The sequence below is a fragment of the Lactuca virosa genome, chromosome 8 (assembly GCF_052849685.1).
Source record: "Lactuca virosa cultivar CGN04683 chromosome 8, Lactuca_virosa_CGN04683_v6, whole genome shotgun sequence".
Classification (NCBI taxonomy): domain Eukaryota; kingdom Viridiplantae; phylum Streptophyta; class Magnoliopsida; order Asterales; family Asteraceae; genus Lactuca; species Lactuca virosa.
The window spans coordinates 213,274,482-213,300,957 of record NC_136433.1 but is presented as its reverse complement, the minus strand read 5'-3'; the positions used below and the strand labels follow the sequence as shown (position 1 = coordinate 213,300,957).

Genomic DNA, 26,476 nt, shown 5'->3' with positions numbered 1-26,476 from the left:
TCAGTGCAAACTTTATCGATCATCTAAGTAATTGTGAAAGAGTTTCATGATCTGTCTCCTCCCAAAACACTGCCACTAGGAAGTGTTAGTTGGATAGAGAAACAAATCGTTCATTGATTTTGTACTAGATGAGTCGCACTGTATTTGCTAACAAATCGTGGATTGTACCATGAATAGTGTTACAAGAAGTCCTTTGGTCTTGTGCCAACTAAGTAGGTTCCTGAAACACTCTATGATATGTGAAGTGGGATTCTAGTGCAAACTTTATCGATCATCTAAGTAATTGTGAAAGAGTTTCATGATCTGTCTCCTCCCAAAACACTGCCACTAGGAAGTGTTAGTTGGATAGAGAAACAAATCGTTCATTGATTTTGTACTAGATGAGTCGCACTGTATTTGCTAACAAATCGTGGATTGTACCATGAATAGTGTTACAAGAAGTCCTTTGGTCTTGTGCCAACTAAGTAGGTTCCTGAAACACTCTATGATATGTGAAGTGGGATTCTATCCTCACTTCCATATATGTAAGTCTACGATTATGAGGCTTACGCTCGTCGTTGAAGCGCTCAACAATCTGGTACATTGAATAGAGATGTGTTATCTCGTTGGAGAACCTATCAATCATTTTGGATAATTGTTTAACAATCCTTATGAGAACAAAATGTATGTTGCTCGAAGGGCAGTCTTCCGAGAGAGGGAGCTGATTTCCAAAAGGGCTAGTGGGAGCCACATTGATCTTGATAAGATTCGAGATCCAACCAACGAAGAGCCTAAAGTTGGACATAACATTCAATTTGGAATTGAAAGAGCTATTAAGGAAACTGACATATTTCCATTTTTCCTTATAGATCTGATAGAAGACGTCATGGACCTAGTTATATAAGAGTTTATATTGCTAAGGTATTTGAGTCACTGGTAGATAGCAATCAGAGTGTACCAGCTATCGGAAGCTATGGTAGGCCCTAAAGGCAACAATATAGAAAGAGGAATTGGAAAGCGAGATTCAATCCATGTATGTTGTTATTTGGTAGACCTAGCACTTGACCTTAACCCTTAGGTGCAAGCGGATCTTCAAGTAGAGACAATCATGGATAGAAACAAACACATAATTAAACCAAGATAGGTTTTGAAAGATGTGTAAGCTTAACAAGTTCATTTATGGACCGAAATAAGCATCTCGCAAGATGGATCATTATTTCAGTGAGAAATTTCAAAGAGTTTGAATTTCGAGAAATAAAGATAAGCCATATATATGTCAAAGCTAGTGGGAGTAATTGGATTCTTTGTTTCAATGAGAAATTTTAAGGAGTTTGAATTTCGAGAAACATAGATAAGCCATATATATGTCAGTGCTAGTGGGAGCACTATAGTCACCCTTGTATTGTACATAGATAGTGTACGATTCATAAGAAAATATATTCTAACTTAGCAAGTGTAAAAGCTTAGCTTGGTATGAGAACTGTTTTGCTATGATATACATGGGAGATACAAAACACGTACATAATAAGGATCTATGGAGATAGATCAAAGTGATTCATTGGATTAAGCCAAAGTACATTGAATGTTGAGGAAACTCGACATGCAGAACTCAAAAAGGAGTTTAGGTTGGCATGACATTGAGCAATGCTAATGTCCTAGTTCTACTATGAGCTAAAGAAAATGAGTTGTCTCCCACATGCTTCTGCTATGGGATCGATCATATATGCCATGATATGTACCAGATCTAATGACTCGTATGCCTTGAGCATGACAAGCTAGATTAGATCAATTAGGCAAGAATCAACGAATCAAGATCAAGAACATTCTTAAGTGTCCTTGGAGGACAGAAGAGATGATCTTGATAGTGTCCTTGGAGGAAATGGACTAGAAACATTACCCTAAACTGTTTTGGTGTTTTAAAACTTGTTTTAGATGGTGTAATGGTTGTTATAATCCATTTTCAATGGCTAATATCAAAATTACATGATTATATGTGTTCATATGTTCTTGAAATTTTGATATGTTGATTCATGTTCTTATGAGTTCTTGATAGATCATAGGAATTACTTGTTTAATGCTTAATTCATGATCTTTATGTGTTTTAATGGAGTCCATAACTTGTCCTCAAGTTATGGATAACCAAAAGTCACTTTGTATTAAATCCATTAAAAGAGCACATAAGTTACAAAAATGAAGAGTCTTCATTTTAATAACTCATAAGTTATGAATTGAAAGGTTTTGTAAAGTTACAAAACTTGCCCTCAAGTTTTGGAACATGTAAAGTCATCTAGTAAACTTTAGTTCCAACCCCTAGAATTTTAAAAGTTCAAATTCAACCCTTATACTTTATAATATTATAAGTTAATAATATATATATATATATATATATATATATATATATATATATATATATATATATGTGTGTGTGTGTGTGTGTGTGTGTGTGTGTAAGATCAAGTCGTTTTACCATTAGTAGGCCTCATTCACGAAGCCGGTCTTTAAGGGGGGTATAAGGTTGTTGCCTATAAAATGGCAGCTTAATGGATGTCCACTCTCACCCACCGCTTCCTTGACTGGTGGAGGGTCGTTAGCCGAACGGGTAGGGCAATGACTTAAAATTCTCATTAAAAGTACAATGATTATTATAAAGTAACTAAATGTTTTTATAAATTCCCAATCTTAGTTACTTTAGGAAAATGTGAATAAGGTGCTAACCCATGAAATTACACTTTGCACTTTGATTAAGTCGTTGGTGGAGCGTGTGTGGTTAACCGACACACTAACTTGGACTTAACAAGGTAGGCAAAGGGTGACTTAAGGTTTTTCCTAGGTCGGTGGATCACGTGCGGTTAACCGGCACATCGATTAAGTGAAAAACATTAAGGGTACCAAGTAATTTTCATGGTTACTTCACACCTTGTTTTGTGATCCTCGGTATCCCAGTCACAAAACATGAAGGGCACACTCGAGATTGAAACATGCCATTGAAAAGTTCAATGAATCTCAAAGAATCTAGGAGTTTCTAAAAACCAAATAAAACCTAACACTTATATATTTCGTTTTTTATGGTGGAAATTGGTGAATCGTCATTCACCTACCTTTCAAATATGTTATAGCTTGGATTACGACATCCCTCTTCTAAGTTATAATATATTGTGATTGGATCCTAGCCTTAATATTATATTTGGGTGTTTTATTAAGGACTATCTTTATATCTAAACTAAACTTATATTTTCTTCTTTTCAGATGTCTTCCAACAATGCTGCTACTGGATCAAACCCTACCGGCTCCTTCTCTCTCATGAACCTTTGTGGGAGAGTCATCTTTGATGGATCCAACTTTACAGATTGGATCAGGAACATCAGGATGGTCACTCGGTATGAGAACAAAGAATATGTTCTCGACAAGGAGCTTAAAGTGCCCAAGCAAACTGCTACTCCTGAGGAGCTTTCTGAATATGAGGCACATGATAGAGATTCTACCAAAGTGGCATGCATCATGATGGCCACTATGACAGCCGAGCTTCAAAAGTCCTATGAGGACTACTATCCTTTTGAGATGCACCGGGATTTGATGGACCACTACCATCAGAGTGCTCGTCAAGAGCGATATGAAATCATCTCCTCCATGATAACAACCCGAATGAAGGATGGTGAACCCATCACGGGCCACATGCAGAAAATGTAAAGGTATGTGGACCGTTTAATGAAGCTGAATGTTAACTTCCCCGAGGAGTTGGCAATAGATATCATTTTGCACTCCTTACCATCGTGTTGTGATCAATTCCGCATGACATACCACATGAACAAGGAATAAGTCACCCTCAGCAAACTTCAAGGACTCTTGAAGACCGCCGAAAGTGGTCTTAAAGGTAAGTCGGTTGTTACCACTCCTACTCCCACTCCAGACTCCGCACCTGTCCTAGCAATCGGGAAAGGTAGAGGGAAGAAGAGGAAGAACCCTTCGAAGGTAACCAAGGGTAAGACCCTTGATGGCTCCTCTTCAAGTGGAACCAAGAAAGGTTTCATCACTCCTTCTTCTGACCCAAAAGAGGTTGAATGCTTCTATTGCCATGAAAAGGAGCACTGGAAGCGGAACTGCCCAAAGTACCAGCAAGATTTGAAGGATGGGAAAGTAAAACCCAACCATGCAGGTATTTACACTATATTATCTAATAACTCACCCTATTCTAACTCTTGGGTCCTTGATACCGGTTGTGGTATTCATATTTGTTCTGATTTGCAGGGACTAAGAAGAAGTGAGAATGTGGAGCATGGAAAGATAAACTTGATCATGGGAAATAGGAAAGTATCACATGTCACCAAGATTGGAGTTTATACTTTGTTGCTAAGTAGTGGGTTTACTTTAGATTTGAATAAATGTTGTTACTCGCTTGAAATGGCAAGAAATATTATTTCCTTTCATGCTTTGTACAAACAAGGGTTTACCTTTTCTTTTGATAATGAAATTGGTGGAATAAATGCTTTCTTTAATAATGTGTTTTATTTTAAAGCATTACCTTGTGATGGTGTGTATGAAGCTGTGTCTGTTGTAGATAACTTAGGGAATAATGTGTTGTGTATTGATTCTACTAATGATAATAACTTGGATAAAGCATAATTATGGCATTGTCGTCTTGGACATGTAAGCAAGAAACGCATAGGCCAACTCCAAAAGGATGGAGTCTTGGAGTCATTTGACCTAAAGTCAGATGATAGTTGTGAATCATGTTTACTTGGAAAAATGACAAAGTCACCCTTTACTGGTTCTTGTGCAAGGAGTGAAGGTTTGTTAGATCTCGTACACACGGATGTGTGTGGGCCCTTCAAAACTGCCACAAGGGATGCTAATCGTTATTATTTGACTTTTACTGATGATTATAGTAGATATGGGTATGTCTACTTAATCAAGCATAAGTCAGAGACTTTTGAAAGGTTTAAAGAGTTTAAACAGGAAGTCGAGAATCAATTGGGCAGGAACATTAAGATGCTTCGATCTGATCGTGGTGGTGAGTATCTTAGTACAGAGTTCCTCAACTATCTTAAGGAATGTGGGGTTGTCTCACAATTGACACCTCCCAGGACACCACAGTTGAATGGTGTAGCTGAGAGGCGTAATCGAACCTTGTTGGACATGGTTCGTTTAATGATGAGTCGAGCTTCGCTACCAATATCATTATGGGGGTATGCCTTAGAGACTGCCTCCCATATCCTTAATTTGGTCCCTACAAAGAAGGTTGCCAAAACACCCCACGAGATGTGGACTGGAAAAGTTCCTAATCTAGCCCACATCAAGATTTGGGGTTGCGAGGCTTTCGTGAGGCGCGAGACTCACGATAAGCTCGAACCTCGAAGCGAGAGGTGTATTTTCATCGGCTACCCACAGAAATCCTTTGGTTACCTCTTCTACAGTCCATGTATGACAACCAGGTTTGGGACTTGGTTGACAATGTACCAGGTCGCAAGACAGTTGGGTGCAAATGGATCTTCAAAAAGAAGACCGACATGGATGGTAATGTACACACTTATAAGGCGCGACTGGTTGCAAATGGCTTTTCTCAAACTCCGGGAGTTGATTATGATGAGACCTTTTCACCAGTAGCCAAGATTAAGTGTATTAGGGTTCTGTTAGCCATTGCTGCATTTCATGACTATGAAATATGGAAAATTGATGTCAAAACCGCTTTCCTTAATGGAAAGTTGGCTGAGGATGTTTACATGAGTCAGCCAGAAGGTTTTGTCAGTACAGAGTACCCTAATAGATTGTGTAAGCTTGAGAAATCCATCTATGGATTGAAACAAGCACCTCGCATATGGAATCTTTGCTTCGATGAGAAAGTCAAAGAGTTTGGCTTTTCGAGGAGTGAAGATGAATCTTGTGTATATGTCAAGGCAAGTGGGAGTATAGTTAGCTTTTTGGTACTGTATGTGGATGACATACTACTCATAGGAAATGACATCCCAACCCTGCAGGAAGTGAAGTCTTGGCTTGGGAGGTGTTTCGCTATGAAAGACCTAGGAGAAGCTGCCTATATTCTAGGGATAAGGATTCTGAGAGACCGAAGTAAAAGACTAATTGGACTTAGTCAGAGTACCTACTTGGATAAAGTGTTGAAGAGGTTCAACATGCAAGATTCCAAGAAAGGAGAGTTACCCATCCAGAGTAACGCTAGATTGAGTAAGACTCAGAGCCCGAGTACCGAGGTAGAGATAGCATAAATGAGTCGAGTACCTTATGCTTTTGCTGTAGGCTCGATCATGTATGATATGACGTATACTCATCCTGATGTGGCCTTTGCATTGAGCATGGTCAGTAGATATCAGGGGAACCCTGGTAAGGCTCACTGGACTGCGGTAAAGAATATCCTCAAGTACCTGCGGAGGACTAAGGACTGGGTCCTTACCCTCGGTGGGAGTGATGACTTGAGAGTCGTAGGGTATAGTGATGCTAGCTTCCAGACTGATAGGGATAATTTCCGCTCTCAGTCGGGTTGGGTCTTTACCTTAAACGGAGGAGAAATTTCTTGGAAAACTTCCAAGCAGGAGACAGTGGCTGATTCAACTTGCGAATCAGAGTATATAGCGGCAAGCGAGGCAGCAAAGGAGGCGATATGGCTAAAGAACTTCATTGGAGACCTTGGAGTTGTACCAGCTATAAAGGAGCCCATAGAGATTTTCTGTGATAGTGAAACTGAGTTGCCTTAGCAAAGGAACCAAAGGATCATCGGAGATCCAGACACATTGACAGAAAATACCATTTCATCACACATCGAATAGAAGAAGAACTCCTCGTGTCAAAGAGGGTATCATCGGATGAGAACCCGGCAGATCCCCTCACGAATGGACTGGGCAGAGTTAAGCATCTCCAGCATGCAAGGAGCATAGGGCTGAAGGATGGTATTAGGTTTAGTAGTTAGATAATTTTTGAAATTTGTAAAGTGTAATTGACATTTGATGATGAATAAAAGGTGTGTTTTATTTATGAGTAAAGTGTTGCTATCTTGTGTCGATCGTTTACCATTATTTCTTTTGCATGTTTTGACTTCCAGAATATTTATGTTGTGTTTTACATATTATTCAAATTATCCACAGCCGGTCATATGTTGGAAGTAGATATGAATTAAGACTGTCATGAGTTGGTTGTAGAGGTCTAAGATGTCGGACATGGCCTCAACACTCATGAGTGCTCATAAGTTCTGAGTATTGGATTCAACCCACGCTCACTGGTATCACTTCATGGAATTTATCTCGAGTGATCATGAGATGGTAATATCATATAAGTCTTCAAACCTAGAGATATGACTTGTTGTCTATGAGTTGGTTATGCATTGATCGTGCGAAAACGCATTGGTAACTCGATGTTATAAAACGTGCCTTTGTGTGTGATTTAACAAGTAGTAGAACAAGCATATGAGTCGAAGTTTATCTGTTCCTTCTTGGATTAGAAGTGACATCTGGGCCCCTCGATGATTTTGTTTTGACCTATGTACCGGGCCCGGTCAGAACTAAATTGAGGTGTTCAATTAAGTTCTATGTCAAACAAATCGGAAATCGGGAAACAAACTGCTTGACAATAAGTAAGACATTGTTCCATGTATTTGTCTAGCTGATATCCAGAACATAGGATTATATGATCACGTATCTTAAATGGCGTATCATCATCTTCTCAGTTCGAGAGACCTTGAAAAGAGCTATGATTGTTGATCGGTTCCTGAAGTCATACTTGCAGTTATAGTTATTAGACTTATCCAAGTGGGAGACTGTTGGATAAGGTGTCTAAGTCCATAACTATTTCTGGTATGTACTTGACCCGACCCAGCGTGGTCCATTTGGGTTGCATGGCATCATGCATTTGGATAGACTAAATGAGATAAATAACACTTGTGGTTTATTAATATATTATAAGTTCTAATATATTAATAATATTATTTAGTTAGTATTGATCAAGAATTAATTAAGTGATCAAAAGGAGACTAATTAAATATATGGGTTGATTGTGCAAATCATCCATACTTATATAGTGGGCTAGATGCTTCATGGATTATCTAGTTGGGCTAAGGTCCATAGGATGCTCCATAGATGCTCCATGGGAGTTACAAACCCATAGGTCATGGAAATGAAGAGCCATGTTACATTAGGGTTTACATGGTGTAACCCTAATACAACACACTATATAAGCATGCTTAGAGCAACCAAAATCGGCTACACTAGCGAGACAAGAGGGCAAGGACGATTTCAAGTGTTATACAATTCTCTCAAAGTTTATTCCAAGAGCATTTGGTGTTGTGTGAAACATTTGAGGCATCACACTTGGGGTGCTAGGCTCTCAAGGTTTTCAAGGAATCAAAACAACTACAAGGTATGTAATCCTAGTCATCTTTTATGATTAATGTTCCCCATGTATGCTAGATAGGATTATGAACCTTGGAAAAAGTATTTTGCATGTATTTTAGACAAACATAGATCCAAGGTTTTCTAGGGTTGCATGTACACTTAGGAGTGTTAGAATGCTCAAAAACCCAACAGAATCAACTCGTCGAGTGCATCTATGCGACTCGTCAAGTTCCTTCTGTTCTCAGAACTCGGGAAAATTCAAGTCAACTCGCCGAGTTGTCTCACTAACTCGCCGAGTTTGCACATTGTCCAGAATATCGAGTAAAACCCTAATTAACTCGTCGAGTTCCTTCAGCCTTTTCTCTCATTCAGACGCTTTTAAGCGAAGACTAAGGCCCCGAGCTCTAGATCTAGCCTTCTAGGGATGAGATACCATGTAAAGTGCAATCTTTACGTCCATGCATGGCATTTAGGGGCTAACTTTGCCAAAACAAGGATCAACAAGGGGTTTAAGGCATGAAGATTGGCCAAAGCTTGATAAAGCTTGAGTCTTTAGGCCTAAAGGTCCTAATAGTGTCCAGATCTGAAGTCTTAGCTTCAAAGCATGCTCAAAACAAATAATGACTCAAGAAGAAGCTAGAAATGGCCATGAACTCTCTAATGGAGAGATCTAATAAACAAGTGATCAAGGTAATGGCTTTTTACCTTCAAATGGCTGCTACCCCTGAATGGATGCCGGATCGATATACTCCTTCTTATTCCAAGCTCTTCACTCTTTAAGGAATGCACAAAAAACACACACTCTTAGCCTTAACACACTCTTAAGATGAAGGTAACTCGATTAGGGTTTGTCTCTGGGTGATAAGGTGATGAGGGAGGCGGGGTAAAGGACTTAAGGTCATTTAAATAGGGTGCAAACCCTAAAAATTTAGGGTTTTCACACTCAGCTCCAACTCGTCGAGTTGAGTCCACCAACTCGTGGAGTTGGTTCTAAAATCATGCGGCCAATCTCAGTCTCTACTCGACGAGTTGGGACCTCCAACTCGTCGAGTTGCCCTTTCAAAATGAATATAATGAACTCTTAATTTATACCCGGGAGTCGGGATGTTACACATGGACCTCATCATCAGTCAACCTTGGCTTCTCCGGGACGTCAGCTCCTGATTCTGATCCTCTAGTGATCGCCATACTGAAAAAACAAACTTGTGTACATTAGAAAAGCCACAATTCATACTAACACATCAATACGAAAGTACTAAATCCTTGAAATTCTTGACTTCCCTGACACGTGTACGGGTCCTATGCTTTCAGTATTACATGCCCATACTACCTTCCACACCTACTCGTATCTGTCTCAAAGGATCATCACGAACTCCCTAACAACAAAGCCCAAGAAACTAGGATACACATACATCCTATGCTCATCCTCTCAGGGTGGCTAATCATTCCTTATACTGGCCTTCTAACAACCATACTTACTCATAAAACTTCCATTAACCCTGCAGGCACCTTCCGTATGCTAATCTTACATAACATTGGATTCAATAGACAATCGAATATTTGATTCTACCCTAAGCCCACAACCGAAAAATGAACAAGAAATAAGGCTAAATTAAACATTCTCAGGATATAAAATCTTAGATATGTATAAATATGAGGCACACACTAAGCAACCACAATAATAATGTCAGTTCCATATAGCATACCACGAAGTTCTCCTAGGCTACCAGGCATCATAAATCAGGAAATTATATCATGAAATATCGGAATATTCCTAACCTACAACTAGCACGTGATTCTTTCATGTCATCAATATACAAAACAAGTGTGGGTAACTTGGGGAATAAATTTCCTTTGGCTCCGACTGATTCTACACATCACATCCTCTCCTTTGTTTATTTTAAATGTATTTATGAAAAATTATTTTGTAGTTCCATAGTTTGAGTCTGGAATCACATGAATGTTCATCTAATTCTCTCAAACCATGCATCTAATACCAATTTTTAACATCCCAAAAATCATGATAAAATTTTCATTTTTGTAAACCATTTCCACAAACCATAAGATAGTAAGCCATTGTTTTCAAAACAAATCTACAAAATCAGAGTATCAAAAATCACTCAAACATAAATCAGCAGGACGATATGTACAATCACACCTTTGCTTTGCCCTGATTATCTGATGTACCTGAAACCATGAAACCAACAACTATAATCCAAAGCTTAGTGAGTTCCCCCAAAATACCTCACAATCAAAAAATACATTTACAATCCATACACACTGGTCCCACAACATCAGACTAGATTGCCCCTGAGCCTACATCATGAGACTAGATTGTCCACTCCTGGCCCACAACTCACGACTGGCTTGCTACCGAGCCCACAACATAAGATTGGATTTCTCTCTCGGTCCTCGGCTTATGATTGGATTGGTCCCGGGTGTGTTGTCTTACAACACAAAGTAGTACCGCCTCAACCCAACCACACTATGTCGACATATACAACAAATAAACAATAACCAGAAAGTACAAATAATCATACAGATCTAAAAATATAATAAATCACTACCACATAAAACCATCCTATACACAAGGATACATAACACAATCTAGTGGCCCGACATTGGTGCCTTTGACCCTCGAGTACAATGAGGAAAACTTACCTCAAAGTCTAGAAGATAGCTAAACTAATCATTGATCCAAATACCAACTATACATGTCATATATACAAAAGCATGGACCAAGTCTCAATCTACATATCAAAATTCCCCATTTGACCTACATTCAAACTTGGTCAAAGTTAATGGTCAACGGTCAAAAAGTCAACGGTCAATTTCCAGCTGACCTACGCTTGGCGTAGTAGCTCTACGCCATGTGTATAGCCTAATGTGGCAAAGATGGGGAAAATCAGGGCTACACCCAGCGTAAGGAATTTTACTCCTTGCGTAAACACTTGATGACCTAACTTAATTATTAAGTCATCAAAATAGAAGGTCAACCCTCCATACTTCCAAATCTAAACCAAATAGACATCTTAATAGATAAAGTCTCTGAATTTATCCATTTGCATGCATACGAAGAGAAATAATCCAAACCCTAAGTCCATAAAGCCTTCTATTGCTTAAAAACTCATGCATGGATGGACGAGAGTGACCAAACTCTCATGTTTATGACTTAACAACCCTAAGAACGCATGGAAAAGATACACACATGGCCTGCAGTAGCTCATACTCATAAGAACCAAGGTTATGGGGACAAAAGCATGAAATTCTTAAGCATTACTATATCTACCACAAGACAACATCAAGGTGGAAACTTTATACCTTATGGAGACGGATGAGTGGATGAAACTTCTGGATCTACACTAATTTAAGCTCCCAAGTGGTTCCACTTGTTCTTCTTCCTTCAAAGGTGAACACAAAACACCCCAAAGGCTCAAAACTCACAAATGGGGATTAGGTTTTCTAAGGAGGTCATTTGGGAGGATAGAGGCTGAGAATGGAAAGGGCCTCAAGGGTTAGAGCCTTTAAATAGGGCTCAAAACCCCAAGATTAGGGTTTTGATTTTAGGCTCCTACGCCCTGCGTACCTTGATCTACGCCCTACGTAGATCATTTAAATCATGTTTCCAAACTTCCTCATACGCCCAACGTAGGACTATCCCACGCCCAACGCAGGGTATAACTTATTGAAACTAAGCTTTTAAAATAAATAAAAATAATACCTGAAAGATCCGGTGTTACATACTAGAGTACATGCTCTGTGCCTATGTGATAGACTTTGGAAACACATGGGAACTTATTTACTATTGATTGAGTTTTCCTACAATAATAGTTATCACACTAGCATTAAAGTTGCACCTTTTCAGTGCCTTTACAGACGCAAGTGTCACTAACTGATATATTGGGAAAAAGTCGGAGATACCCAGCTGGCTAAGAAGCACGTAGGATATACGCTGTTGACAAGACCATAAATAATTCGTGATACTATAGAAAAGATTGTGCAAATCAAGGATTTCTAAAGGCAACACGTGATTCAAAAGATTTACGCTGACGTGAGACATAAACCTCTATAATTCCAAGTCGAAAACTGAGTCATGTTAAGTTTTTCTACTTGGAAGGAAATGATACGGTTCGGAAAATGAAGTTAAACCCACGATGTATAGGACCATTTGAAATTCTTTCGAGAATTGGTAATGTTGCATATCGACTCAAATTGCCTCAAGAGATTAACAATGTGCATTATGTTTTTCATATGTCTAATCTCAAGAAGTGTCTGTCTCATGACACTCTTTCCTTCCCTATCAATGAGATCCAAGTCAACACCAAACTTCATTTCATTGAAGAACCTATTCAGATCATGGATCGAGAGATCAAGCGACTAAAACAAAGCCACATTCCAGTAGTGAAGGTTTGATGGAACTCTATACGAGGACCATAATTTACTTGGGAATGCGAGGATTAAATAAAGTGTAAACACCCCCAACTTTTCAATGATACCCCGACTACAAGCTAAATTGCGGGACAAATTTTTTCAACGGGGGGAGAATATGACAACTCGTAAAATTAGGTCATCGTTCCTCAATTAAAATCACCGTGAACACACAATGTAATAAACCTAATGTAATATATTTCATACTTTTAATTCAATTGAAGTTTTTACACTTGGAAATGCATACAGAATACCACTTTAGTCTTCGATAGATCTCAATCGTTGAAAAACAAACACTATTCACAATGCATATGTAATGAATTGATACATTAAAAATAAGATTTATGTATTAAGTATTATTATGTACAAATAACAATCTAATCAGATAGAGAACGAGAACACGATTCCATGGATATATAAAACATGGAAAACGGAGATCCTACGTAAAAGTTATGACCGTTTATAGAAAACGAATTGTCAAATAACAGTCTGCGACTTGTAACGACTTGAAAACGTCACTTCAAACGATCTGTTGTAATAGTTAAGAATTTCGTTAAGTGATTTCAAAATATTTTTGGAATCAGACAATATTATAGTATTTGATTCTACTTTCGAAAGTTTTGTATCACGAAGTTATAACATTTTCGCAAAAATAAGTCGAATCACTTAACCGCGAATCCCCCGACAAACGATATCGAACACAAATTTGACATAGCTACGTCTTTTGTTAGGTAAATATGTTTACATATTCCAAACTGTAATTTTTGGGACATCAAACTAGTGTTTTCGAAAAAAAAATGTGAGATGTCGTTTTTTGTCGGATTTTTACACGCGGATCGAGGAAGCAACACGTGTCATCATTGGAATAGTGACACTTGTCAAAATATTGTGGAGCAAGACTTGCTATAAATAGAGAGAGGGGGTTGCCCTCTCTCTGATCTCTCTCTCACGCAATCTCTCTCTCTCTCTCTCTCTCTCTCTATCTCTCTCTCTCGGCTCACTTTTCCGGCGTCAGAGTCGCTGACTGCCACCGCTACTCTGTCGTGAGTTGCCAGCATTGACCACCTCCTGCCCTGACCACCATCCAGCCCCGAAAACCCCTAACATGTTTTCCCTTTCCTTCATCGCATCAAACAACCACCGAAAACCGATTACCGGCCGCTGCCGGAGATGATTTTGGCGACCGGAAAGTTTTTCCGGGCAGTTTTTGATGAATACTTTTACATTTTCAGATCCACTTTGACTCGATCTACAATCCTCTTGCAAAGTTTCGTTAAACAGAGTGATGTCCATTTGATTTTTGGCAAAAAGTCGAATCCCAACAAAAAGACGAAACGATTTAAAGCACGTAACGAATGTGAGTATTCACAGCCCCACTTTTAAACTCTTTAATATTTTTTGAAGGAGAATACATGCTATATATTCGATAGTTATTAATTATATAAATGTTAAATATTTATTTTAGTTATATAATTATAAATGTTTATTTATAGTTATATGATTATAAATCGTTAAATACTTGTCTTATCGTTAAATGTTAAATTAAAGCGATATATACATCTATTTAGACTTATTATACACATTGGGAATCAATGGTTTTACGTTGTTTAAAACATGGTTTTATTCAATTTACAGCCGTTATGATGGCCGATTTTTGTTTGAAACTTTACACTGTTATCACAGTTATCACACACTGTTAAACTTTTTGCCTAGTGAATTTAGTATTTAATGTTTAAGGCATATATACACACTTACTTTTAGATATGTTAAACCCGGGAAGATCTACACGAGACCTATTCATCTGTTAAGCGTACTGCTATAGCAAAGACCTCTGACCTATAAGGGTTAATCATGAGTGAGCAAGGAATGTCATGTATAGATCTATATTGTTTGATACCCCCACCTATGGTTGCTAGCTACAACCTTGACGGTGGGTGATAACTGTCCACCACAGTAACGACGTCGATGAAGCGTCACGAGAAATTTTTGCGGCACACCACGATAGCGTGGGGCGCACCATGTTGGTGCCAAACAGAAGCATGAATGTGTCATATAGCTCGGTTATAGGGTCTTATTGTAACACGAGTACACTCTAAAAGCACTCATATAAGTTGAAATAGTACTTATATGTAGTTTGGACACATACTTATACGGTTTACAAGTATCTATATTTTATATAAGTTTCATAAACACTTATATACTAATTATACAAACTTTTGCTATTATATAACTTATATTTTACTATGAGTAAATTCTTTTACACATAATGGATACTTGTATCGTTTACAAGTACGATTACACATAAGTCATATAGTACTTATACACAACACACATATTTGTACAATTTACAAGTACGACTACACATATGTCAGTAGTTATACACAACACACATACTTGTACGATTACACATAAGTCAAGTAAACACTTATACACTGTAAACACATATTCTTTTGTTATAAAAAGTACATTTTTATAAGATGGATAAGCAGCTATATGCTAAATAAACATACTTTTGTTATAAAAATACACGGAGTCAAAACTTGTGAACTCACCAACTTTATATTGATGTATTTTCAAATCGAATGTATTCTTAGGAACATAAGAGCTAGAATATCACACACACAATCAGGAATACTCATGGGAGTTTTGGTTATCAATCACAGTTTCGTACTTTATGTAATTGATGTCTATCTGTTAAGGCATGTATCACATTTTGATTATAATGTAATGAAGTACTCGTAGAAAAAAGAAAATCTAATTTCTATTTCGTATCAACAGAAGTTTATATTTTTATATTCATGGGAGTTTTGGTTATCAATCACAGTTCCGTATTTATGTAATTGATGCCTATCTGTTAAGGCATGTATCACATTTTGATTATCATGTAATGAAGTACTCATAGAAAAAAAGAAAATGTAATTTCTATTCCGTATCAACAGAAGTTTATATTTTTATATTGTTATTTTGTATTGTCCAACGTATGCAGTGACTGTATGGCACAGCCCCACGTTTACGCCGCCGACCGGATTTAATGGTTATGTAATAAAAAGACAAATTAACTTAAAAGAAAACCAAAGTAGCATATAATAACCACTTATAACCAAAATATTTTCCAAATAATGAGCACTGCCATAAATGTGAACTATAGCTTATAACTTATACTACAAAAAATCATCGGTTTAAGGACCAAGACTAACAAATTATTTGTTTTCCATTAATAAAAAACATCCAATAAAAACAAAAACATAACCTATTCTAATAACCACCTATATCATACAAGGTTGTCCTTCATCTTGCCCATCGCTTTGCCACCATATTTCTATCTATGGGGTTCGCAAAATGTATAACAGTTGTTACAATTGCAAACTTCCATAAATGGTCTTGTATATCCTTTCTCCTTTATTTTAGTTTCATATTCTTATGATTATGTGTCAAACAAAATATGTGCTCGGCATAGGAAAAGACTTTGGCAATTGCAGTAACGATTCCCTTGTTACAAATGTGAAATTTTATGTTATGGTGAATAACATAAAAAGATGGTGGATAACAAAATTAAACTTGTAACAATTGTAGGGTGAGCATAAGTCGGTTTAGACCTAAAACCGAACCCAAACTGATAGTATCAATTTTCAAATATTTAAAGCCAAACCCTACACCCACATCGATAGGTTAGGTCTCACGGTTTTCTCGGCTCGGTTTCGGGTTTAAACTGGAATCCATTCCTACCCCAACTTGGTGAGAATTAAAGAAACAAGTTTGATAGTTGAAGAAACAGTGTTGCAACGATGTGGGATGAGTTGTTGCTAATCTAAAATAAAAGCCTCCATGTCAAAGGCAAGATTCGAACCTTGACTTGTGGTTTATGTGTCTAGCGCCTTAACAATGTGACAAGTTGCTAATTGTGTCTTAACATTCACAACAATAAAACAAAATACGTATATACTTTTTTATTTTATATAATTTCATAATTCGGTTCAAGTTATTTTAGGTTTGTGATATTTAAGAAACCGAACCTAGTCTGAAATTTTCGGTTTTTGAAAAACAAAAACCCAAATCTTCGGTTTCTATTTTGGTTTCAGTTTTCTTTCGGTTTCCCTCCAATCCCGAGCTCTTCCCGAAGCCCTACGCCCCTACTCACCACCTTAGTAGTTGGACAACGGATTTCAACATAAACTCTTTATTTATTAGTTACGATTTGATCCGCATTGATAATTTTATAAGAACTAAATTAATAACTCATCAATCTTTTAGTAAAACGACTTAAATTTCACAATTAAATAACTATACAAAAAGAAATATAATACATTCTACAAATATAAAAAGCGTAAAAATTATATGAAAATATATGATTATAAAATTAAAAAGAGGATTGACATTACGAGTCAATAGATGACAATCAATACCAAAAGCAATGGCTAATTCCTAGAAACCGTTTGCACTTGTCCAAGTGATGCCGCATTTATGTTAAGTGTACTACAAATCAACCATACTACTACATGATGTCATTTGACTATATATAAATTAAATCACAATCCATCTTTAAAATATTTCAGTAATTTCAGATAAAGTAATCTCATTTTGTACCCACTAATTAAAATTATAATCCGATAATATGTAAAATTTTATTATCTTAAACTTTAACTCATTAATTTTTATTATCACAATTTTATTAAAGCATAATCATCATAATACGTACAAATTTATTACTTACTTCTCAATAGTAATTTATGTTACCAAAAGTTCCTACAATAGAAGTAACCATCATGCAAAAAAACAAACATCATCTTCCATAATAAACTATATATTTTCTTTAAATTGATTTTTTTGAATTGTTATTTTCAATTATTTAACGATATATGTACAAATAATGAAAATCAGAAGCAATCTTGTTTTTCAAACTTCGTTGAAAGATTAGACAAAATGTCAGAATCGATTTTCACCTAAATTCACAGAAGTACACAATCTTAATGCGAAGAGCACAACTCATTAAAGCATGATTGTTCTGGATATTTATCAATTGCTCCTCTGACAAAACGATTTTCCCTAAACAGCTACTACCAATAAAAGAACACCCACAGAAAGAAACAAAAACATCTTTATCTTTATTACAATTAGATTGATGATTCAAGAGTAGGGAAGCTACAAAAGGAGTAAAAATCCATTCCGGCGCCACCGTCTTCCGCCACCAGATTCATCGTCGGCGGTTGAGAGAACCCGTTCGTACTCATCGTCATGTTCATGTACTTATTGTTGTTCTGATGTTCAAGCAGATAAGCGGAGGTGTCTAACGTCGGCAAACATCCTTGAAACTTATTAATGAATGGCTGCCGGAGTGGCTCCGGTTTCAGCACTGTAGAAACCGGCAACTGCCCGTTTCCATTCCCGTTTCCGATTCCTTGTAACTGCACTCCGGTGACCTGCTGTACCATCTGCCGGAAATTAGCCGGGTCGGCTTGGATGAACGTCGTCATGGACCGCTTCGAAGCACGCGACTTCCGCTTTGAGGATTTACCAATCGATACGCCGAGGGTGGCTCCGCGGCGTTTGGATCCGGGGGTTTCCGGTTCGGAACCGGATCCGCTAGCTGTGACGGTGGAAGCCGACGGAGTTGTGGTGCTGCAATAATCATTCTGCTTCATCATAAAGGAGGAGGAAATGGAGTTGTCAGCGGCGGAGACGATTTCGATTCCTGATTGGTGGTGGTTGTTAAAAAGCGATTGCTGTAGGGCTCTGGTTAGGGCTGTTTCGGTTTCTCTTGCGAAGGCATCAGGGTACCATGAGTCGGAGATGGTGGATCTGAACATCCATGGCTCAATCGTGGCTAAATTATTGGATGAAGCCATTGTAGATTATGGATTAATGTTCTAGAAATTGATTGATTGTTGTGTGAATGGAATGGTTTAGTTTTGATGCATATGGGATGTAGAGAGTAGTTTGTAGAAGAGAGAGAGATAGGGGGAGTAGACCAGGGGGAGGGGAGATAAATAGGGCGGTGAGAAAGGGAAACGCGTTTATCGGGGACACGCGTCAAAGCTCTCGTCACCATTGATGTACGGATAGTTAATTATCTTGACGGTCTCATTTATTCTGCTTGCCAGTAGAGCTTGACTTGCAACTTAATTCCAAATTACATATCATCATTATAATAGATATATAATACAAATTTAAAATGAGAGTGGACTATGGATTTTGTTATGTATAAATTTGGTTTATTGATAAGTTCATGTAGTTGATAACACAAAATGTCTAGCTGTGTGGGCATGGGTCCCAAGGAGATTAAAACGGGTTTGAACTTTGATCTTTGAACTTTGAACATGATATTACTAAGTGGAAAGGATCAATTCAAAGTATTTTGAATATGGTTTTGAAAATGAATTCAGGCAATTAAGTTTGTAATCGAAATTCAAAGAGACACAGTTTTGATAGGTATAGAGGTCGATAAACATACACAAAAGAATACACAAGAAATAAAGAAAATAAGGATTTTATGATCGTTTCTCTATTAGAGAAATCGAGTTACGTCCACAAACGAACTTGAAAATGATTTTATTGACAAATGTCAAACACACTTTCTTCATTTTCTGGAAACATTCATACATCTAGATCTATTTAATAACGATAAGTTGACCTAAAATCTGATTGAGGATTAGGCCCAAAAATGTTGTCAGCTCAGCTAGCTCATTCATCGAGCATTGCAACTATGGTGTGCTGAAAACCGTAGTCTTACTTCGTGGTTGTTGCATATAACACCCCATTCTTTATCAAACATTCATGTATTATGGTTGTTATAAACTTCATGACATATAGTCATGAATAAAATATGATTTATCAAAAACATCAAAAAATCAAAAGTTTTATCAGAATTTACAAGTCTTGGGTGTTACATGTCAACATCACAACTATAGTTAAAAGAAGAAAGATCATTACAAAAGCTAAGTCTCCAAAAATCTTCAACTAATCCTTATCCTTCTAGTCATTGATTCCGGATCCTAAGTATATAGCATTTTAAAACAACAAATACGTAAGACATAAAGTCTCGTGAGATATATGGGTTTTAGACTTTACAATATAGTTATCATGTAAAAACCCTATAATATAACTCAAGCTTTATGCAAAGAAAACAATAATTCAAGCATGTTAAACTACCAGGTTACCATGTTAAACTACCAGGTTTCTGCTTCTTACTCTATATGGAAATACAGTCTTCTAATGGCATCTTTGCTAGACATCTGAAGGTATCATCCCAATAGAGTCTTCTTAATAAAGTAGTCCGGACACTTGAAAACTATAAATTCATTCATGACATAAGAACTCAAAGCCTAATCAATAAACAATTTTCCAAAATCAAATAACATGCCATATACTTTTAAAATAATACTTGTGGCGATGCTCTTTGACAATATCTGTAGAAAAACAAAAACAATATTCAATTAATAAACATATTGTTATGAAAATATAGACATGATAGAAAATTTTGTTCGCTATTTACCAAGGTTCTAAATCACATAAGGCGTGACTTGGCGACAATGTCAAACCTCAAGTTTTTACGAGCGTTGGTGAGCCACGTCGTTTGTAACGCGTGACTTAAAATGACAATGTTGTATATAATTAATAATTTTATATGTATTTTCTTATATTAATCATTTTTATATACATATATCACTTAATAAGGCAATTTGTTAAATCTTGGCAGCAAGTACAAGCCTTGGAGTCATGACGAGCTTTTTAGAACCTTGCTATTTACTCGATTAAAAATACACACGTACTCACCTTAGGATGTTAGGTCAACTAACTTCACTTCCTTTTTGTTTGCTATACTAGCTTCTAAACCTGCTCAAGTCATTCCAATGTATAGTTTTAGAATCTAAGTCTTGTCCCATGTTATTTGTAGCATACTTTAAGACACCTATGTCTTGTTCAAATTTGAGTCTTACTTAGACTTTGATGTCTATATGAAGCCTGCAACATGTTATAAATGTTGCTCCCAAACTTACTTATCAATGTTAGCATCAACACGCAACACATGAAAATGTTAAGTTTTCGGACCAAAATTCCATCCACGGGACTACACGGGCCTTGTGCACCTTAAGGCATAAATTCCACATGATTCGTGTGCCTTTAAAATGAAGATTTTATGATCTAGATTCCAAACAGATTGTGTGATTTTAGGATAAAATCACACGGTCTGTGTGACACGCTAGAATACATGAATTAGCAACAAACTTTGGTTGCAACCTACTTTCCATAGTTTGACATAAAAATGATTATACTTGTACTAGATTACTTCTAAAACATTTTGAAGGTCATATATCAATCATGAACACCACATCTCGGGCATTCATTGACCTAATTTTCACAACAATCAAAATTCTAGGTTTAATCACAAGATGTTAACTTTTCCCACAATTAATCAAGTTCAATTCACTATAACTACTCATTAAATCGAACATGCATGGCACTTAATGATTTTAGGGTTCAAGTAACATTATTAATCGTGTGAATTTCTACCGTATAAAGGAAAGTAGTAGATTAGTAACTTCAAATATAATGCCTGATAGTTAAAATTCATTAATCTTCCTTTGATTCTCCTTTTGTTTGTGTTGTCAAACACTACTATCCCCTTGAGCTTCACACACTAAGTTCTCCAAAGGTTTCTTGTTAAAATGAAAAGAAAACATGTATTTATCTCCTTTAAATTTGAGGTCAACATAGTCAAATTGAAGTCAACGATAGTCAATGTTTTTACAACACACATAATAAATTTGGAGCCAACTTTAATCCTCCATAACTCTCTCATATGAGCTCCAAATGAGTTTATTTTTATAACCTTGGAAAGATTGTTATATTTACTAAATATTTTGTGTTTAACTTTCTTATGATAATCCATCGATCTCAACTTATAAGCCTGTGAACATGAGGGTTGCATACTTTTACACTTTCTACTTTTCTTCACTTAAAATGCCTATTTTGGTTATAATTCATATTTATGTTGGATTAGGTGTCTAAGCCAATAACTAAATTAGTATAATCTTGAATTATTAGCAAAGTCCTTTTGGGTTGCCCTCAAACCTAGTAATTGACCGAAATGCTTTTTGGAAAGAGAGATTGGTTTATTAATTTATTATATAGTTAATAAATAAGTTATAAATCTGTAACATCTATAAAATTAATGAAAATTTTAAACTTTTAAAACAACCCATAAATCATCATTGTCTACAAAATAGTTTTCAAATCATGTTTAATATCATACTTTTGCCAAAATCGTAAAACCAAACACGAGGAGGTGCACGATCACGCCTTCGCCTTCCTGCGATCCTTTGAGGTACCTGAAACATAATCCAAAACTGTAAGCCCATAGCTTAGTGAGTTTCCCCCAAAATAGCAACACACAAACAAATAGCACATATACAATAATAGCATGCAATGGGTCCACAACTAACAGACTGGATTACCCCTGAGCCCAAAGCATAAGTCTGGCTTGCCCTCGGCCCATAGCTTATGTCTGGCTTGCTCCCCGGCCAGATCAGTCCTCAGATTGAATACTACTAAGCCCTCAGTACGAGTCTGGCATGTCCTTCCCAGCCATCAGCTCGTATCTGGAATGCTCATGAGCCCTCAGTATGAATCTGCCATGCCCTGCCCGACCCTCAGCTCACAACTGGCTTGCTCCAGGGTATGTTGGCTACCGCACGGAGCAGTACAAGCTCAACCCAAACCACGCAATATGTCGACATATAATAGACAATTGATGGATTTTGAGCATTCTAACACTCCTATGGTGTACATGCAACCCTAGAAACCTTGAATCTATGTTTTCTCTAATATACATGCAAATTTGATTTTTCAAAGGTTCTCATCCTAACTAGCATGGCATGGGGTACTTGTAATATAAAAACTAGTAGAATGACATACCTTTGTAGTTGCTTGGATTCCTTAAGACCTTGTGAGCCTAGCACCCTAAATGTGATGCCTCAAATGTTTCACACAACACCACAACTCTTGGAATAACTTGAGAGAAGAACACTTTTACTCAAAAATCGGCTAGCCCTCTTGTTCTTGTCTTAGTGGCCGATTTTTCTCTATACGAGATTCCTTTTATAGTGTGTCACATGTAGGGTTACACTATGTAAACCCTAATGTACATGGCTTTTCATTTCCCCCATGATCCATGGGTTTTAACCTCCATGGAGCATCTATGGAGCACCAAATGGGTCATAGCCCAATCTAGTGAATCATGGACCATAAGCCCACTATATAAGAATGAAAGATTTACATAATCAATCCTCATATATTTAATTAGTCTCTTTTTATCACAAAATTAATTCCAAATTAATTCTTGATCAATACTAATTAAATAATATGATTTCATATTAATATATTAGAATATATTAACAAATCATAAGTGTCCTTATTCTCATTTTGTCTATCCAATTGTTGAGATGCCATGCAACCCAAATGGACCATGCCAATCCAGGTCAAGTACATACCAAATATAGTTATGGACTTAGACACCTTGTCCAACAGTCTCCCAGTTGGATAAGTCTAATAACTATAGTTGCAAGTATGACTTCAGGAACCGACCAGCAATCGTAGCTCTTTCAAAGTCTCGTGGAACTAAGATGATGATGCGCCATTTAAGATAAGTGATCATATAATCCTCTGTTCTAGATATCAGCTGGACAAATACATGGAACAATGTCGTACTTATTGTCCAGCAGTTTGTTTCCCGATTTCCGATTTGTTCGACATAGAACTAAATTGAACACATCAATTTGGTTCTGACCGAGCCCGGTACATAGGTCAAAACAAAATCATCGAGGGGACCAGATATCGCTTTTAATCCTCCAAGGACTAAAAGGAACAGATAAACTTCGACTCATATGCTTGTACTAACTACTTGTTGAGTCATACACAAAAGCACGTTTTATAACATCGAGTTACTGATGCGTTTTCGTACAATCAATGCACAACCAAATCATAATCAACAACTCATATATCTAGGTTTGAAGATTTATATGATATTACCGTCTTACGATCACTCGAGATAAATTCCATGAAGTGATACAAGTGAGCGTGGGTTGAATCCAAAACTCAGAACTTATGAGCACTCATGAATGTTGTAGCAACTTTTGCTATCTCTAACATCTTAGACATCTACAAACCCAATTCATGACCGTCTTGATTCATATCTACTTCCAACATATGACTGACTGTGGAGAGTTTGAATAAAGTAATTATTCTGGAAGTGAAAACATGCAAAATTGAAACAATAGTAAATAATTGACACAAGATAGCAACACTTTACTCATAAATAAACAACAACTTTTATTTAATCATCAAATGTCAATTACATTTTACAAGTTTCAGAAAAAACTATCTAATCTGTAAAACTAATATCATCCTTCAGCCCGATGCGCCTTGCATGCTGCAAATGCTTAGCCCTACACAATCCCTTCGTGAGAGGATCTGCTGGGTTCTCATCCGATGATACCCTCTTTACTACGAGGAGTCCTTCTTCTATCTGATGTCTAATGAAGTGGTATTTTCTGTCGATCTGCCTGGATCTGCCTTCATCCCTTTGTTCCTTAGCTAAGGCAACTGCACCCTCGTTATCACAGAAAATCTCCGTAGGCTCCTTAATAGCTGGTACAACTACAAGGTCTCCAATGAAGTTCTTTAGCCATATTTCCTCCTTTGCTGCCTCGCTTGCTGCTATGTACTCTGATTCGCAAGTTGAATCAGCTATTGTTTCCTGTTTGGAGCTTTTCCAAGTAATTGCTCCTCCGTTTAGGGTAAAGACCCAACCCGAATGGGAGCGGAAATTATCCCTATCAGTCTGGAAACCAACATCACTATACCCCACTACTGTCAAGTCATCACGCCCACCAAGGGTATGGAACTAATCCCTAGTCCTCCGTAGGTACTTGAGAATATTCTTCACCGCAGTCCAGTGAGCCTTGCCCGAATTCCCTTGATATCTGCTGATCATGCTCAAAGCAAAGGCCACATCAGGGCGAGTACAACTCATAGCATACATGATCGAGCCTACAGCAGAAGCATACGACACTCGACTCATTTCAGCTATCTCAGCCTCTATACTTAGGCTCTGAGTCTTACTCAGTCTGGCGTTGCTCTGGATTGGTAAGTCACCTTTCTTGGAATCCTGCATGCTGAACCTTTTCAGCATCTTATCCAAGTAGGTACTTTGACTAAGTCCAATTAGTCTCTTACTCCTGTCTCTCAATATCCTTATCCCTAGGATATAGGCAGCTTCTCCAAGGTCCTTCATAGCGAAACACTTCCCAAGCCAGGACTTAACTTCCTGCAGGGTTGGGATGTCATTTCCTATGAGTAGTATGTCATCCACATACCATACCAAAAAGCTAACTATACTCCCACTAGCCTTAACATATACACAGGACTCATCTTCGCTCCTCGAAAAGCCAAACTCTTTGACTTTCTCATCGAAACAAAGATTCCATCTGCGAGATGCTTGTTTCAATCCATAGATGGATTTCTCAAGCTTACACACTCTATTAGGGTGCTTTGTATCGACAAAACCCTCTGGCTGACTCATGTAAACATCCTCAGCCAATTTTCCATTAAGGAAAGCGGTTTTGACATCCATTTGCCATATTTCATAATCATGAAATGCAGCTATGGCTAGCAAAACCCTAATAGACTTAATCTTCGCTACTGGTGAGAAGGTCTCATCATAGTCAACGCTCGGAGTTTGAGTAAAGCCCTTCGCAACCAATCACACTTTATAAGTGTGTACATTCCCATCCATGTCAGTCTTCTTCTTGAAGATCCATTTGCACCCGACCGTATTACGACCCGGTACATTATACACCAAGTTCCAAACTTGATTGTCATACATGGACTGAATCTCGCTATCAGGGCCTGCCATGGCTTCCTTAAAGCTGTTAGGTTCATCCAAATTTACCAGTGTACTATCACTGATAAATTCATCACCTTCCGCAGTAATATGAAAACAATAGTAATGCTCAGGTGGATTCTTAACTCTTGTGGAACGCCTCAGAGGTACGGATTCATCAACAGGAGTTTCCTCCTCGGGCTGATCGCTAGGGTTTGAGGTTCCTTCACCGCTTGACTCTTGAAGTTCTTCAAGGTCAATTTTCCTCTCACTGTTTCCTTGGTAGGTAAACTCTCTCTTGAAAGACCCCTCTCCTTGCCACAAAGACCACCTTCTCACTGGGTCTGTAGAAGAGGTAACCAAAAGAATTTTGTGGGTAGCCGATGAAAATACACCCCTCACTACGAGCTTCGAGCTTGTCCTGAGTCTCACGTCTCACGAAAGCCTCGCAACCCCAAATCTTGATGTGGTCTAAATTGGGAACTTTCTCAGTCCACATCTCGTGAGGTGTTTTGGCAACCTTCTTGGTAGGGACTAGATTAAGGATATGGGCGACAGTCTCTAAGGCATAATCCCATAATGAGATTGGTAACGAAGCTCGACTCATCATGGAACGAACCATGTCTAACAATGTTCGATTGCGCCTCTCAGCCACACCATTAAGCTGTGGTGTTCTAGGAGGTGTCAATTGTGAAACAATTCCACATTCCTTAAGATAGTCAAGGAACTCTGTACTAAGATACTCTCCTCCTCGATCGGATCGGAGCATCTTAATGTTCCTGCCCAACTTATTCTCCACTTCCTGTTTAAACTCTTTGAACTTTTCAAAGGTTTGTGATTTATGCTTGATTAAGTAGAC

At 37.5% G+C, this 26,476-nt stretch overlaps 1 protein-coding gene across 1 annotated transcript; it reads right to left on the bottom strand.

The window, feature by feature from the left end:
* Positions 1–17,626: 17,626 nt before the first annotated feature.
* On the bottom strand, positions 17,627–18,711 carry LOC145134000 (VQ motif-containing protein). Its single transcript, XM_079068935.1, has one exon. It carries the CDS (start codon positions 18,581–18,583, stop codon positions 17,852–17,854), a length of 732 nt encoding a protein of 243 aa, XP_078925061.1. The 5' UTR covers positions 18,584–18,711; the 3' UTR covers positions 17,627–17,851.
* Positions 18,712–26,476: the final 7,765 nt, after the last annotated feature.